The sequence below is a fragment of the Hibiscus syriacus genome, unplaced genomic scaffold (genome assembly GCF_006381635.1).
Source record: "Hibiscus syriacus cultivar Baekdansim isolate YM2019G1 unplaced genomic scaffold, ASM638163v2 tig00110816_pilon, whole genome shotgun sequence".
Lineage (NCBI taxonomy): Eukaryota > Viridiplantae > Streptophyta > Magnoliopsida > Malvales > Malvaceae > Hibiscus > Hibiscus syriacus.
In genome coordinates, this window is record NW_024062873.1 from 455,588 (window position 1) to 473,809 (window position 18,222).

General features: G+C 33.5%; 1 protein-coding gene across 4 annotated transcripts; it reads left to right on the top strand.

Moving 5' to 3' along the window:
- The first annotated feature begins 1,260 nt into the window (after positions 1 to 1,260).
- Positions 1,261 to 17,990, top strand: LOC120141967 (probable inactive poly [ADP-ribose] polymerase SRO1). 4 transcript variants are annotated; one of them, XM_039156732.1, is made up of 10 exons: positions 1,261 to 1,272; positions 3,759 to 3,773; positions 13,369 to 13,613; positions 14,324 to 14,460; positions 14,630 to 15,906; positions 16,287 to 16,525; positions 16,922 to 17,025; positions 17,357 to 17,542; positions 17,636 to 17,731; positions 17,843 to 17,990. In XM_039156732.1, exons 5-10 carry the CDS (start codon positions 14,753 to 14,755, stop codon positions 17,882 to 17,884), a joined length of 1,821 nt encoding a protein of 606 aa, XP_039012663.1. In that variant the 5' UTR covers positions 1,261 to 1,272; positions 3,759 to 3,773; positions 13,369 to 13,613; positions 14,324 to 14,460; positions 14,630 to 14,752; the 3' UTR covers positions 17,885 to 17,990. The 4 variants fall into 4 exon arrangements, with proteins under 4 accessions (XP_039012663.1, XP_039012664.1, XP_039012665.1 ...); XM_039156733.1 differs by having other exon boundaries at positions 16,961 to 17,025; XM_039156734.1 differs by lacking the exons at positions 17,357 to 17,542; positions 17,636 to 17,731; positions 17,843 to 17,990 and adding an exon at positions 17,092 to 17,324 and having other exon boundaries at positions 16,922 to 17,056.
- Positions 17,991 to 18,222: the final 232 nt, after the last annotated feature.

Sequence of the window (18,222 nt, forward strand, 5' to 3'; positions counted from 1 at the left end):
ATGATTAAGATTGCAAGGAGATTTTGATTTGTGAAGGAATAAAGAGATAAGGAAATTAAAGGATAGAGTTTAAAGGTTTAAGAATGAAAAGGGTTATGATGAGGTGTAAAGTATAAGTTTGGTATAAAAGTAAGAATTTTTTTCAATTCTAAGTGGAAAGGATAAAGAGTTATGAATTTTGTATCATAATTTCAGTAAAGACTAAATTTGGAGGTTTATGAAGAAACTGATTAAGTTAGTATCCTTTATAATACTGAGGTAAATATTTATTGGATAAGTATGTAAGGTTATATGAAAAGATTGTTGGATTTTGTAAATTGTATGTCTTAATTATATCTGATGAAGATTTAAGATTATCTCAAAGTTGTGGAAATCTTTGAAAAGGTCTTAGGAATTTAAATTAATTGTAGCATTGATATCTATGCATAGACAAATAGTGAGTTTAACATATGATTCATACTTTAAAAAGGACATGTATGATTGAGTTCAAAGAATCTTGGGAAAATTATTCACCTTTAGTAGAATTTGTCTATAATAACAATTATCAATTGAGCATTAAGATGACTCTGTATGAAGTTTTATTTGGGAGAAAATGTCAGACATCATTAATTTGGTTCAAGTTAAAGGATCGGAATTTATTTTCCAGGATTTATTGAAAGTGGTTGAGGATAAAGTAAAGATAATTTCAAGATGACATCTAATCGACAGAAGTATTAGGCATACTTGAGGCAGAAATAAATTGAATTTTATGAACACGATAAATTTTTCTTAAAGTATCGTATTAGAAAAAAAATCATGCAAAGGGGAGAGTATAATAGAGTTTAAAAGATCGGAAAAAGAATGTCAGACTAAGTTAACCAAGTGTAACATGTATTGGTTTAAGGTTGTGTTTCATAACCATGTAAATATAGTAAAAGAGATAAGGATTTATTTATATGTATGAAGGAAACTTGAGATATATTTGAATGATAGTATTCTCTCTAATCAAGTTGTTAAAGATAAGCATGTTACTTTTGAGATGATAAAAAGAGTATTGACATCAATTTCAAGATTGATATGAGTAAAATTTAGAAAGAAAGGTGTATAATAATTTGGATGAAGATGGTATAAGAATAAATGTTTGGTTTATGTTGTAAGTCATTAGAGATTGATGAAAGAAATCAACGGACTCATGATGTTGAGTGATAAGGATTGAGATTACCGTATGGATGGAACCTTATTATTTCCATGATGAGCGACATTATATTTATACGAATTTATAAAGATTAAAAGGTGTAGAATCGAATAAGTGAAAAGATAGGAATGAATGTAATTCCTTGTTGATTGAAAATAAGTTTAGTAATTGCAGCCACGAAGGGAAAGTTAAAGACTTAAAGTCAGATAATGTTTTCATAGGAAGAGTTATTATTGAGTTTATTTAATGAGTAGTAGGTTCGCAAGTAAAGAAAGATATCAAAATAGTTTTTTTTGTGGCATTGTGTAAAAGAAATGTTGGAAACTATTAAGTTAGTTGAATAGAAATATTGAGATTTTGTATGGACGGATTGGATCAAAGAAGTTGAAGAAAAGTGGAAAAAAAATTAAGATAGTGGATAGTTAACAGAAGTTCTATATATAGTTTAAAAAATGGAATTTTTAGATAAGTGATAAAGTATTTATTAATGTCTTGTTCCGAATAAGATTCTTTGTATAGTATAGCTCAGTCCTACATTCATTGGACCTTATGGACCTTTAAAAGAGGTGGATATGTAGTATAATATGGAAGTACAAATATGATATAAGTAGACAATTCCCATCTATTTGTACAGTGAAAATTCGAGGACGAATTTTCTTAAGGTGGAGAGATTTGTAACATCCCAAAATACGGGTTAGTGATTAAATTGTAAAGTTTCAAAATTTGGTGATTAAAGTAAGATGATTGAATAGTTCAATGATTTGTTCATAAATATTTCCTGAAAGTTATTAGTAATTATCAAAGGAATTAAGGGGCAAAATGGTCATTTATCATGAAAGATATTTTTTATCTCTTTAGGAAGAGATAAACGTTGGGGGAGAGTATTTAGAAAACTCTTCTTCTTCTTACCTTCTTCTTCTCCAACGTGCAGAGCATAAGGTAAGGGTTTTCTGATTTGTTGATTATTTGTTAAATTAAAGGTTATGTTTGGATCATTAGATGATAAATAAGCTTAAGGAAAGCTTAAGTTGTCTTATAATCAAAAGATGAAGAACTTATAAGAGATTTAAGAAAACGAGTTTTTATATGAAATCATGGAAAATAGTTGATAAGTTGAATTTGAAGTTAAATTTGACTTGTCATCATGCTAATTAAGGAATTTGAAGTGTTAGAATTGTATTTAGAACATATTAAAATTTGAGTATGATTCTTGAATTACATATGAAGGATAGGATTTTGAAGTTATAGATGATTTTCATGGATATAAGTTGGTTTAAGTAATGGTAGTTGAGTTTAATGACATGATAGGGTTTAAAATAGAAGAATTAAGTGAAGAATTGATGATTTTCGGGGTTAAAATATAATTTCTGGGTAGAGGGAACCGATACCCTATGAAGGGAATCGATTCCCCCTCTTGGACGAAAATTCCAGTATGTGCAGGGGCAACAGATTCCCCCTGGGGGGTATCGATTCCCCCTTAAATGAAAAAATGGAATTTGATTATTTAAACCGGTTTAAGTTGTTAACATCAAGGTTAAGGTTTAGGCTTCTGATAGTTGTTTTGAAATGTTATATTTATGTAGATATTGAGCCTAAACAAGTTATGGAATAATCAAAGGATTAGAATTGATTCAAATCAAACAATGCTAAGGTGAGTGCAATTTTAATTATACTTATATTATTGAACGAACATTGGCTTGCAATGAGTCAGTGATGGAGTTACTATGGTAAGAAGTGACTCCTAAAATGTTATTTGATTGGTGATTCTTATATGTGCATGAATACATGAAATGAGTATAGGTTATTATATATGTTACATAATATGCATATGTGATATATGTTACGAGACATGACCAATGTGAAATGAGATAAGCAATGTGACTATATGAAATGACATATGAATATGCAATACGTGATACATGTGATATGATATGAAATGACATATGAATATATAATACGTGATACATGTGATATGATATGAAATACATGGTTACACATACATGTGGTATATGATAGAAGAGAAAGAACAAGTGATGAGAAACATATTCATAAAAAATGCCCATAGTATATGATACGAGAGTTATAGGTATAGTTGGCATGCCAAGAGTCGAGGGTTACATATGTCCTATAAGACATATGATAGGTTCTACGGGACACAGATTACATCATTCAGGATGATAGGTCCTTCGGGACACAGATGATATCCTTTGGGATGATAGGTCCTTCGGGACATTTATACGAGCTGTGATGATAGTATATGTGTGCACAACCTCAGTGTACTCGCATACCTCTATTCTCAATAATATACATGGGCAATACAATTGAAAGATAAATTAAAGTGAAAGTGGCACAAGAAGGTAAGTTTTACATGTGCATGACATGCTTATATATGTTATCGTGTAATAGATACATGCATGTTGAAATATCATGATCAAATGATAAGAATGCATATTCATGAATTGATTGTTAAATGTTTATTTATTGCCTCACTAAGTCTATGACTTAGCGTGTAAGTGATTTACACGTAGGTACCAAGAAACAAAAAGAGCAAGAATAGAAGTGGCCAGGACAGTATTATTTCTAGAAAATCAGATCAGAAGTAATCGACAAAGTATGTATTTTGGTGTGTATAGAGTGTTGGCATGTAATAAGTCGTTAATTACGAGTACTCTGATGGAGTTTGTATTTTATGGTCATTTTTATGTAAATTAACGTATTTTGCTTTAATCAAAGTTTTAAATTTCTCTATTTTTTAAAAGAGTCAAAGTTTGAAAAGTCAATGTGACACCTCAGACTCGTATTCGGGTCGGGTACGGGTTGGGGTGTTACAGTCTTCCACAAATTTTCCAAATACTATCGTATGGTACAGCCTTTTGCTGAGGACATATATAAATAATTGCAATTATCAAACTAATCAGGTGTAATTTTACTAACAATAAACTAATTTCGTATAAGCAAGAATAAATTTGTTTCATACCTAAAGCATTGTCCTCCGAATACGAAACGTCAAAGGGATGTAGACATATGTAATTGTGTTGTTATATAAAAACATAAATTGTTAACCCATTCTCTCATTAAACTGGTATATGTTTACCGGTTACATTGTATATTTACCTATTACTTTATAATTATCGGTTTCGATGTTTTAAGGATCGATTCTTCTCATACATGTATCGATACATTATGTGTCCATCTCGTTTAGGATTCATACTAGACTAAAAGTATCAATACTATTTAAATAAGTACTGATACTTTATGTATATATATTCTCTCATTAAACTGGTAAAAATATATCGCTTACATTATAAATTTACCTATTACCTTCAAATAATTGGTTTGGATGTTTTAAGAATCGATACTTTTAATATTTGTCTCGATTTTTTATTTACTAACTTAAGCTTGGGAAGCATATTGGACATAAAGTATCGATACATATTAAAAAGTCTCGATATATTATGTTTACTCATTTTGTCATTAAAAAGTCTATTTTTACCACTTACATTGTAAATTTACCTATTACTTTAAAGTAATAAATGTTGAATTTGGTAGTTATTAATTGTACATACCTAAATATGTCCTAAGAAATTAATGTTGTACCCATCATTCAACTACCACATCCTAATATAATTGAAAGCACCACTAAAACATGTTGTTGTATGAACTTTTACTTACATCTCGATCAACTCCTGTTGGGACCACTGAACTTGCACAAGCAAATTTTTGTCGTTCTTTTGAACCATTAGTGATGGATCATACTGCATCAGACAATGTTAAGCCAACCGAGGAATGCAATGAAGTACATATTGTTGATGAATTTGACCGATTGGTTGGTCATCTCTTCTCTTCACGTGAGGAAGCTTGAGACTTTTACAAGGGATTCGCACGGAAACATAGTTTTAGTGCACGTCAGGTAACAACACGCCTTGATATGGAAGGGGAACTGAAGACACAAGAATTTTGTTGTTCAAAAGAAGAGTTTCGAGTATTCAAAGTCAATAATGTTAATCGTCAACGTGCTCATACGCCAGTCACAAAAAAATGAATGTAAGGCTAAAGTCGTAATTACAACAACAAATACAAACAATCAGTGGGTTGTAAGTAAGTTTTCTTAGCAACATAATCATGCATTGTGCACACCTGCTATAACACCATTTATGCATTCAAATAGAGCTATGAGTAAGGCTGATGTGGATGAGGCAACAACATTAAAAGACGTCGGTGTTGGCACATCGCAAGTAATGACTTATTTAACGCAGCAGACAGATGGTTATTATAATGTTGAATTTACACATAAAGACCTTTACAATGCACTTCAAAGAGGTAAAGCAAAGGAAATCTTCAATGGGGATGTCAAAGCGCTTATTGCTTACTTTGATTATAAGAAACATGATGATCCTGGGTCTTTTATGACATACTCGGTAGACGAATCAGGGGCATTGCATAATCTTATTTGGTCTGATTCTATATCGAGATCAGATTACACGTGTTTCGGTGATGTAATTACGTTCGACACAACGTACAAATATAATTTGTATGGTCGACCAATTATACCTATTATCGGTGTCAATCATCAACATAACACAATAGTGTTTGCTACTGCCATAATCGCCGACGAAACATCCCAATCTTTCGAGTAGGTGTTAAAGAATTTTTTAGAAGCCATGATGAATAAATCACATATTTCTGTTGTCACCGAAGGGGAACCAAAGACACAAGAATTTTGTTGTTCAAAAGAAGAGTTTTGAGTATTCAAAGTCAATGATGTTAATCGTCAACATGCTCATACGCCAGTCACAAAAAAATGAACGTAAGGCTAAAGTCGTAATTCCAACAATAAATACAAACAATCAGTGGGTTGTAAGTAAGTTTTCTTAGCAACATAATCATGCATTGTGCACACTTGCTATGACACCATTTATGCATTCAAATAGAGCTATGAGTAAGGCTGATGTGGATGAGGCAACAACATTAAAAGACGTCGGTGTTGGCACATCGCAAGTAATGAATTATTTAACGCATCAGACAGATGGTTATTATAATGTTGAATTTACACATAAAAACCTTTACAATGCACTTTAAAGAGGTAAAGCAAAGGAAATCTTCAATGGGGATGTCAAAGTGCTTATTGCTTACTTTGATTATAAGAAACATGATGATCCTGGGTCTTTTATGACATACTCGGTAGACGAATCAGGGGCATTGCATAATCTTATTTGGTCTGATTCTACATCGAGATCAGATTACACGTGCTTCGGTGATGTAATTGCGTTCGACACAACGTACAAATATAATTTGTATGGTCGACCAATTATGTCTATTATCGGTGTCAATCATCAACATAACACAATAGTGTTTGCTACTGCCATAATCGCCGACGAAACATCCCAATCTTTCGAGTATGTGTTAAAGAATTTTTTAGAAGCCATGATGAATAAATCACATATTTCAGTTGTCACCGAAGGGGATAGGGCAATGCAGAGGGCTATCAAATTTGTTATCCCTTCTGTTAAGCACATATTATATTCTTGGCATCTTTCTCGCAATGCACAAGCTAACATTGGTGACCTGAAATTTACAGCAGCATTCTCAAAATGCATGACTTCCCAGAGGACAACCGAGGAATTTGATATTCAATGGCGTTCAATTGTTTCAGAATTAAATGTCAAAAAACATATATGGGTGATTGAGAAGGGAAATACTCGACACTTACGAGCACAAACATATATAACTGGCCATTTCTTTGCCAATATTCGCTCAATATAAAGGTGTGAGTTTATGAATGCTTTACTTGCGATTGCACTAAAAAACAAGAAGACATATTTAGATGTTGTCGTGCACTTAAAGAAGAAATTAGTAGAATGCGTATCAACGAGTTGAAAGCGGATTACTTAAGTTCCCAGAAGAAACCCTTCCAGATCACAAAACTGATTGACCTTGAAAGCCATGCTACTGAGATTTATATCTGCAAATCTTTTCGTTTGTTACAAGAAGAAGTTCAACGAGAGACATTGTATCGGCTTCAGGAAGAAATCCAATCCTTATCAGATGAATGTCAAAATTATATTTTGACTAAGTACAAAGAAAAAAATATGACATTTGAAATTATTTTGATTTTGGTACAAAAACCCTAAATTGCTCGTATAGAAAATTTGAAACCGTCGAAATTCTATGTCACCATCAACTTCACGTTTTGAAGCACTTAGGTCACACATCTTTGCCCAAGTCTTTGATTCTAAGTAGGTGGACTAAGGATGCGAAGGCATGTGCACCCGATTTTATTGACTTGAACGTTCCTCCAGAAGTAATGCAAATGGCAAGGTTCACTGTACTACGTGCAACGTCAAGTCGGTTATGCTACATTGCATCAAAGACAGATTCATCTTTCAAAACCGCAAGAGATGAGATGAAAAAGACTACTAGTAGAATTTAAAAACTCATTTGGTTTGAATGATTCAGTCAACCGAAGTAGTGTAGTGAACAACGTTCGTGACTCTAAGAGAAAACAACGCAAGCGAAAAGAAGTAGCAAAGAACAGAGTCGAGAAGAAAATTAGGTGATGTGGGTTATGCAACGGTGAGGGGCATAAAAAACTAACATGCCCTCAATTCAAGCTCAGTTTGGAAACAAACACACAACCAACATCAACTAATTTTTTTGAAGAATAATGGAATGGTCGACCGATCCCACAAATGATGACAATTATGTGAGTGACATTTGGAATACTGTAGACAACAATCTCATATATCGTAAGTATCAACATAACTCCTACTATGTATAAGAAACATGTACAACAAGCTATTGTTAACTTTTCTCATCTCATACATAATTACATTCAGATACAAAATTATAAATCATATATAAAATTTCACTTACATCATGTGTCTGATGGAAGCCTTTGTCACCTCCTTTCTCCGTCTATTTTTATCGTGGCTTATGAGATCATTAAATATTCGCATACGATCCCATTCTCCAACAACCTATATTAAAATTGCCATTATGTTAAGTATTGTTAACCATAGTATTCAATCTACGACTTTTAACATTTTAACTACAAACTAATTTTTCATTCCACTTACAAAATCATATGTTGACCCTCTATAACCGATCGCTTTCATCCGCATAATCACATAAATATCGCAATCATATCTGTTATAAAATTTGGATACCATACATGTCAATTATGAAACCTATATAAATTGCATTTTCTATTTATGATAACATCTCATACCCATTCAATTGTTCATTCATCTTATGCTCCACAAATTTGAAATGTTTCAATGGGACCTTTAGATGCCCACATGCTTCTACAAAAATGTGTTCCTTATTATATTTATCTAATATTGTCATATGCATTAAAAAATATCAAGTTATGATCCAAACAAATTGTGCATTATAAATTACATAAATTCCTTTCATACATACCAATTTCTTAGCATAATTCACTCTATTTTTTACCGTTGGAGATGAAAATAGACTATCGTATACCGTTGAAACATAAGAAACCATATCCAATACCAACAGAACTAATGGGTACCATGGTCGTTTATTGTGATAAGGATATGTAATAAATTTCACACCTAATTTGACAAAATTCAACATTATATCTCCCAAAACATCATTTGCAAATCGTATGGTGTCTTACCGTGTCACAATCAGTGAATTTCGAATAGTCATTCAATATCATCTCCCAAAAGCTCACAACACCAACAACAGTTGCATTGTCGTCCAACATCATTCTCTGTATTTACGCGACAATCATTATTAATTGACCATCTATGACATTACTTTTCAAAATTTATTAATTTAACTCACCGCTAACTTGTATGGAATGTAGCTAATCTTCCTATTCAATGGTAACTTATTCGATTCGTAAACCAAGACCCAATCGACCTAATTAATAACCTAACAAAATTAATTACACAATCAGAACATATTCACTAGTTTTAACATTTTTTACTTTCTACTTACCACACCGCCATCTCATTCCATAGGCTTCAACGTTTCAACGTTGTATACTGAAGCGAATTGATTTTCCATTTCAATTACAATATCTCTGTATGAAGCATTAAGGTTAATATTTTGTCATGAAATATTTAAATATCACCCACAAAGCAATATATTTCACTTACGTCGATTGTAACCCACTATTCCATATATAATGACACATTGCATCTTCGTATTCACCAATTCCGCTTGGTATTTTCTCTTTTTCAACTACAATTTTTCTTACAAATTTTTGTCACAACACAATAATAAAATCAAATTAAGTTTTCTTTTATTCAGCTTACCTTCTACTTCTTCTTGGGTGCAGGACATTCTGAATCCAAATCTGCATCTATTACACTCTACGGTGTCTGCATAACATCCACATTCTTCCTCTTACTTCGTCCATATTTTCTTCTTCATCTTTTTTCAATTCATCGTATTTTTCCTTCGCATAACTCTTCATCTCTTTTATTTCACCCTTCATTTTTCCCCTCATCCAAATTTTTCTCAACCACTCCTATCACCCCTTAAGTTCACCCCTCAATTCCACAACTTTCTTCACCACTCCATTAATTTTTCCATCCATCATTATCTTAAGTTTACCCTTCAATTTCATAATTTCTTTCACCACTCCATCAATTTTCCACCAACTTCCCCCTTAAGCCTCTCAATTATCTTTGCAAACATTCATAAACGACTTTTTTTACCTCCGCCAAATTAGACATCAAAATGTCAAATTTACTATTTTTCCCCTCACCGTCATCCCCCTACTACCATATCTTCTTCCTTCTCTTCTTTCACTTCTTCCTCCTCTACCTCCTTGCCAATAACCTTCAAAATTAAATTACAATATTAATACATTGATTATATACTTAATATTGTGTAATTAGATTTATTACCATTTCTTACTTGGTTGGTATTTCCAACTTTAACTTCACTACCACTCTAACTACTTATTCTTTCCCCCATGCACGGATGTGTGCCACTTCGATTCTTTCGTTTGTCGACACACTATTACAATCCGACAAAAAATCGAACAGTACAACTTGCATGTATAATAAAATTTATCAATTTATATAATAACTATACTATCATTTTATATAAAAACAAACACGTCCTTCAACTCATTTACCTCTAAGATTGCTATGCACCCTTTGAGGTATATTTGGCGGCCCTTTTGAAAGTTGATTATTGATTCAATTAATCTGGAATGGACATATTCAGCCCAATTGAATTCATCTTTCAAGCCTTCATCGCAAATCAGCTTCATATTATCCTTGCTCGGGGATGTATCACCCATTAGACAAAGAAAGATCCTGACAAGGTACAATAAAACTCAGGCCTTCAGGTTATCCCCCTTGTAAGATCCACTTTTGATTTCCTCTTCAAGTTCAGCATATGTCACCTTGTGCTTTAAATCATATTTGGAAGCAAATGCTTTCCAGTTCTTAGTCTTAATGATTTCTTCAACACTTTTGCCTTTATCTTCTACCCCAATACGACTACAACATATGAGACCCCTATAGAAAATGAATATTCACCATATTTAACTCTACATTGTTCTACATTGAATTGCTCCACCAAGGATCGACACAATTCCCTCAGAATTGGTTGATCCCTTACTCCGATCAAAGATCCAAACCTCATTTCTTCCAGCACATTAACTTTATTATTTTTCTTAAGGTGTTCAATGAATGAGTTCACTCTTTTTATGTTACACCTTGTCGACACTTCCTACATTTTTTTTAAAAATATATAATGTTATTGTTCTTATATATCTTTTATCAAAGTATTTACAAGTTTAATAAATACATTATTTTCATGTGATTTTCTCCAAGCTTTGTATTGTTGTCTATCATTTTTTGACTGTGTCACGTAAGGTTCTTTCTCAGCATCAGTCATCGACTTCCATTTCTCCAACACATCATTTTCACCTAAAATTAAGCATAAACGCTTCTTAATCAATATGTTAAAGCTAAATAATACTCAATGTCAATTTCATTTTATATACCGAACCGATGTGATTACCAGCTTCCTTTATCCTTTGGCATTCGGTCATACTATCAACATTTAAAATTTATAATCAATTTAAAGTTATTAAATACTTTAATCCAATTACCATTTCAACAATAATAACAAAAATACATGATACTTACTAGAAGTACATATATCCACCCAGTGGATGTTTTCGATTTACTTCATTGTTCATACTGTCAGACTCAATTTCAAAGTCATATTCACCAACAACAATTGCAAGTTCTGTTGACTTCTTTTTTCCTTAATATATCAGTTTACGCAAATCAAAATCAAATACTGGTTACATACACTTTATTCAATATACAAATATCGATAACTACTCTTGTAGTAAAACAGTTTCCTTCAAAAGAATTTGAATGGTAACTACTACAAGTATCAGTACATTTATACAACCTACAATATCATTTTCTACCTATAATATTATATACATGTATTGATATTTATTTTCTACCTATAATATTATATAATCGGTCTCAAATCCTTATTGGCTTCGAAATCTCCAAACCAATCCCAAAAACCCTAACCCTTATTTCCTTCAAACGAATGAGAATACTCTATACTGCAAGTATCGGTACATTTATACAACATATAATATCATTTTCTACCTATAATATTTTATAAAAGTATCAATATTTATTATCTACCTAGAATATCACTTTCTACTGTAATCGGTCCCAAAATTTTTTTTACTTCGAAAACCCTAAACACATAAAACCCCTATTTCGATTACTGTAATAATAAAAAACTAGGGTTTCGACAACGTACTTTTCGATTCGACTGCAGCAACAAACAAAAAAACTTCGCTTTAAAAACGTATTCTGAAATGCAGCAATAATTACGCTTCGATTTCGAAAACTACGACCGTGGATTATCTGTTTTAAGAGGAAATTTAGCTATGCCTTTGATATTTTAACCGGATATGTTATTTATATTTAATCGATACAATTACCCAAGTCTCGATACCTTTATGTCAGGTGTCGATACTTTCAATATGTTTTCATTTTTTTCTTTTAAAAGTATCGATACCTTCAACATATCCGGTAGCGCTTTACCGATTTTGTCATAATGAAACTGGTTTTGTCATATTTTTACCTGTTATATTGTTATGTATCGATATATGTTTATAAAATATCGATACTTTATAGGCATTATTATTGTTTTTCTTTTAAATTCTAAAAGTATCGATATTTATTTGAATGATATCGATACCTTCAACTTATCCGGTAACGTTTTACCAGTTTTGTCATATTGAACCTTGTTTTGTCATATTTTTACCTAATATATTGTTATGTATCGATACATGTTTATAAAATATCGATACTTTATAGGCGCTATTATTGTTTTTCTTTTAAATTTCAAAAGTATCGATACTTATTTTAATAGTATCGCTAGCTTCAACATATCCGGTAGCGATTTACCAGTTTTGTCACATTGAACCCGGTTTTGTCATATTTTTACTTAATATATTGTTATGTATCGATACGTATTTGAATGGTATTGATACCTACTGACAAGTTAAATTTATCGGTTGCCAAATTTTTTTAATATTTCTTAATGATTTTCACTATAATATTATTATTACTCAACATTTTCGTTAACGCTAAATCAACTTTATTAAATATCTTATTATATTTTCGATAACATATTATATTAATTATATATTAATCCGCATTTCCTCATAGAACTTCCTGCTCGGGGCTGTGGTGTCCATACATGCTTCTCAAAATTTGAAGATTCCCACGAACCTCACAAAGTTTATTTATTCCCGATTGGACCCACCCTCCATTATTTTTATCGTTTTGAACATTCGAAAATCATACTAGAGCAAGTCGTCAACTATGTACTTTTGTTCCAAGTTTACCCCGATTAATATTTTCGATTCCCCAAATAATCCCTCCCAACTACCGCCTTTGAAATTGAATGATTTCTTAAACACCGAAAATGACCCTTATCTATCCAAACCAATCAAAATGTTTTCTTTTTCCTACGGTGAAACCACTTAGTCAACCAAACCAGGGATCCAATCAAAACCGACACGGTGGGAGATCATTGTATGACAGCTGGTAACTTTATCATTTCCCCCGTTTCGAAAAGTTGATTCCCCCTGCATTTCGTCAAGCAAGGGAAATAGAAGGGCAAATGAATAAGGAATTCACGGAAAAGATCGAAAGAGTTACAAAGACTGCCGACTGTGAAAACTCCGTCAACGTTGAGCGATATAAGAGAAAGACCTGGTTTCCTATAACGGCGTCGTATATCATTCCGAGTTAGGGTTTTCTCTCTCTCTTCTTCCATCCGCTGCCCTCCCCTTCTCCGAAGACCAGAAAAAAGGAGAGACAGAAAAATAGAAGAATAAAATAAATGAAAAATTCTCTCTTATGAAAAGTGAATCACTACGATATATATCTTGTCGCAGGTAATATCATTCATTTTATTTTAATTCAGGATTTTTTTCTTTTCTTTTTACTGGATTTTTATTCTTTAGTGCGATTCGTTATAGATCGGGCCAGATCTTGAGATCTGAAGGTTGCTGAATTGATTTTGTCGAACTTCTGGTTTTTTAATGGTTGGTTCCAATGAATTTGTCTTTTTTTGGAAAAAAATCATGCTCTGGGATTTCATTTTAGTTTTTTCAATCTTGTAGTATTTGAATGAAACTAATATTTACCAAAATGTTAGTTTTATGGTTTCGAGCCAAGAAAAATATTTTCGGTTGTTAAATATTTCCTGAAATCTATTTTTGATGGATACTATGTTTTCTTGGTTTCGTTATTTTTCTGCTCAAAGTTATTGACATCAGTCTGGGATTTGAATTTCTCAGATAGTTTTGTTTGTTTTAGATTTACGTTTTTAGGTCACGGCGTTTTTTATTTACAAATTCGTCATATTTTCTAGAAAACGCTCGTTATTTAAGGCAACGCTGTTTCTGTTTCAAGGTTGATGTAATCAGTGATTTTGTCAGTAACTCTGACCTGAGTAAAAGTCTATAATTTATTTAGATGTTCGATCTGCAAATTTCATTGCTCAAAAAGAAAGAACTGAGAAAAAGAGATTAAATATTTATAATTTATAATTTATCAAATTCTCTACCACAATATTCTTAGGTGCTCTTCTTTGATGCAATAGGAGGCAGTGCTTCTTAATGCTGTAGACTAGATAAGGAGGTCGCATCTCCTTTTTATGAATTGCTTGGAGAGTAAAAAAATGACGATGAACATGTGCAACATGGATATGTACAGCTTCAACACTAACTCCAGTTTTAGGTATGTTCCTCTTGCTGTAGGGTGATTCAAAATATTGGTTTCATATGCTTCCAGCGAATCCAGCCACTATGTTTGATGGGTTGCTTGTGCGGAGTCTGAACTTTCTTATTGGTGTGAGCTGATATACATGTCATTTAATGTCCTAACCTTTATTTTTATTTTGTTTCAGGATTTGCCTAACCACTTTTAGGAGACAGTTTTCTTTGGTTCCGTAGAAGATTAACCTTCATAGTTGTTTTTACGTTATTAGTATTGGTTTTAAGCTTGTTGATAGGGATTGATCTTGGTAGAAATGGAAGAACAGAACGCCATGGTATTGGATAGTAAGCCTAGGTTTCTGCAAGGCAGGAAGAGGAAGGCGGCTGCGCAGCATACAACATATTTTCCTGGAGCTTCGCATGCAATATTACAACAATTGCCCAGCTTTAGTTTACCATCCCAGAAACATGGAAAACTGAGGAGATTAGAGGATCACAAAGGAAAAGTTGTTAGATGTGGTGATCCTTCGAACAGATCTTTGTTGCTGTGCTATTCAAATTTTAAGAAAACAGGCACTCCAAAGCGCATTATGTTCTTTGAGAAAGGTGAATGGACTGATTTTCCCCAAGATCTCATTGCTATGATTAGGAAAGATCTCTACACAAAGAAGCCATTTATTGAGCTGGAGAAAGATGGTCAATCTTTTGTGCTAGATTTCTTGCATATGTTTCTGTTTGATCGGAAAACTGGCTTGAAACAATCAATTGCTTGGATTGACGAGGCAGATGGCTGTTTCTTCCCGGAGACTTTTGCTGTAGAGGATGAATCTTGTCGTGGCTGTGAACATGAACATGAGAATGATAATGAATCCATGTTTACCGGATCATATGCCCCCCCTGAGATCAAGCTACATCTTGAAATTGACATTAATGATGTTGATCAGTCAAAGATGAAGGAATGCAGTGGTGAGTCAAGTTCTTTTGTTAGAAATGTTCAAATTGCTCAGAAACCTGCATTCGGTCCTTGTGCTGTAGAAATTGAGGATAATTGCAACAGGGATGCTGATGCGAAACACAGCAAAATCGTCGAGGATAATCAGCAGACGAGGTTAAACTTAGTCCCTGAAAAGGAGCTTGTGGATATAGAGTTGGGCGCACAGTTGGATTTTTCAACTGTTGAGCAGATGTTCCTTATGGGTATGAGCCCTTCAGGTGGTGTGGATATTATTGATATAAAGCCTTGCTCCAGTTCTTCATCTAAATATAGACTAGAGCGTTTCCTAAAGCAGGTACAAATTATGGAGAAGTACCGGGGGGACGCTAATGTTCGATATGCCTGGCTTGCCTGCTCCAAGGCATCATTGCCCATGATTAGGATGCATGGGCTTGGGGATTGTGGTCTTTCCTCAATTCCACAAGTATATGGTACTGGCGTTCATCTTGCTGCAGCAGAATTTACTAATACCAGGTGGGAGTTCTTTTTTATATTATTATTTTTCTGCGAATACTTTTGAATATGCAAGTCTTCTATTGTTTTAAGTTCCTTTCAAGAGAACGCTGATTTAATGACTAATATTTGTGAATCAAGACTGTTGAACTGTCTCCTTGTTGTCCTTCCCTTCTACCTTTTGTTTTAGGTTTTCCTCGAAGGGAACATTATCATCTTCCACATTAATGGCCCACTGTCTAGTGGTTTTGTGTTTTCCTTCAGTGCTTCCTTCCTGTTTTACTTGATTTAGATTCACAATCAGATGAATGCTTGTTTACCTTTTTATTTCATATATTATTTTTAACCTCATTTTCCATGCCCTGGTGATGTGCATTGAAGTTTATCTTTTATCTGTGCAGTGCAAACTATTGCGATGTTGACGAAAATGGAATAAAGTACATAGTATTATGTCGTGTAATAATGGGAAAAATGGAGCTTCTTTGCCCTGGAAGTAGACAACGTTTTCCGAGCAATGAGGATGTTGATAGCGGAGTGGATGATCTCCAGCATCCAAATTACTATATCGTCTGGAACATGAATATCAGCACTCACATTTATCCGGAGTTTGTTTTTAGTTTCAAACTCTCCAATGCTGAAGGTGATATATTTCTCCTTTAGAATGCTGTTTATTTGATGAATATATTCATTCTTCCTTTATTTCATCTAACATCAAATTGGGAACTCCTCGCAACTCATGGAACATGGTGATTAAATTTTGATGGTTCCACAACCGTTCAATCTCCATTTCAAACTTGGATGGCTAAAGTTTATGTTTTTTAACTTAAGAATCAAGGCTTCTTCCATGATTCGTTGATATCTCCTCTTGGTGGGGCTTTTATTTTTTTCATTCCAGAGATCACAGATCACTCCAACTACCGGTTCAATGAGTTAGTAGTTGGCTGTGTCTTCTGCAAATTCTGTATGGTTATCATATGTTTCCTTTTCTGAAATATTTTCAGTTCTTTAGCTCTTGAGGTTTATGTTGTTCCCACAGGGCATTTGATAGGAAGTGAGATTAATCATGCAGTTTCAGGCGTCACTGCATCTACGCATGGACTTGAGGGTCGTTTACCAGTGTTGTCATCTGCTGGTGAATTGGTGAGTAATTTATCTGTATTATGCTTCCACCCCACCCCAATACAGTTCCACATCATGATGGTCTAATGATAAGTAGGATAATTAAAAGACTTGATCCTACTCTGGTGGACCGCCACTGGTGCCTGATACTGTTTTGGTCTGCAAGCAGTCTCTTGAAGCTGAGTCATTTATCAGTCCTTGCATCATAAGGCTGTCCTTGTGCCTATGTTTTATCATACATCAACTCAAACAACATTTGTACCAATGATAGTTGCAGGCTGAATACTTAGTTTTTGATAACACTATATATTTAGGTTAACTTGTGTATACTGTGATATTAATTTATCCTTAGGGGAGTATTAATCGCCAAAACTCAGAATCAGGGGGGTCCCAAGGCAATGATCCTAGCTTGGGTTCAAGCACTTCAAAGACCCCCAAATCCCCTTGGATGCCTTTCCCCATGTTGTTTGCTGCTATCTCGAGCAAAATTCCTCGTACAGATATGGATGAAATTACTAAGCATTACGAGCTATTCAGGGTATGTCGAATAATATGTTTTATTGTTAGTTTCATGTGTTTTTTAATAAGGTTTCTGATTCTTTTGCACTATTTATTTTTGACACTTCATCAGGCAAAGAAGATAACTCGTGATGATTTTGTCAAAAAGTTGAGATTGATAGTTGGAGATAGCTTGTTGAGATCAACAATAACAGCTCTGCAATGCAAGGTATGATTTAAATTTCAAGTGAGAATTTATTAGCTCTATAAAGCTAACACAATACGGTAGGTTGGTTTTTGATATAAAGCTGAACTAATAAATTTTTCTGGGGATTTGCAGATACCAAACAGGCAGAACATGAAGGTTCCTGGAACCCTTTGAGTTTGGTGATCTTGGAGTCTTTCAGTTTGGTGCTTGTTGCATAATGTGTCGACTTGATTTGATTGAAGGTAATATAGGGCTTAGATTTGCTTTTTGTTCTAGTGGTGTAGTGTAATTGATAGTTGGATTTCCATAAAACTGAATCTGGACTTATTTTGAACCGAAGTGGCGGCTTAGGGCCCCTGTCGTAGTCTTTTGTTGTTTTTGATGTGGACGTGTTCGTTGTTATCATATGATATAAATAATTGTTGCCTGGGACCTAGTCTTCCGGTCTTTCAAGGAGAACTGTTCAGTTTTTGGATCTGAGATGTGTGTAACTACAGATGGAAGTTGAGGTG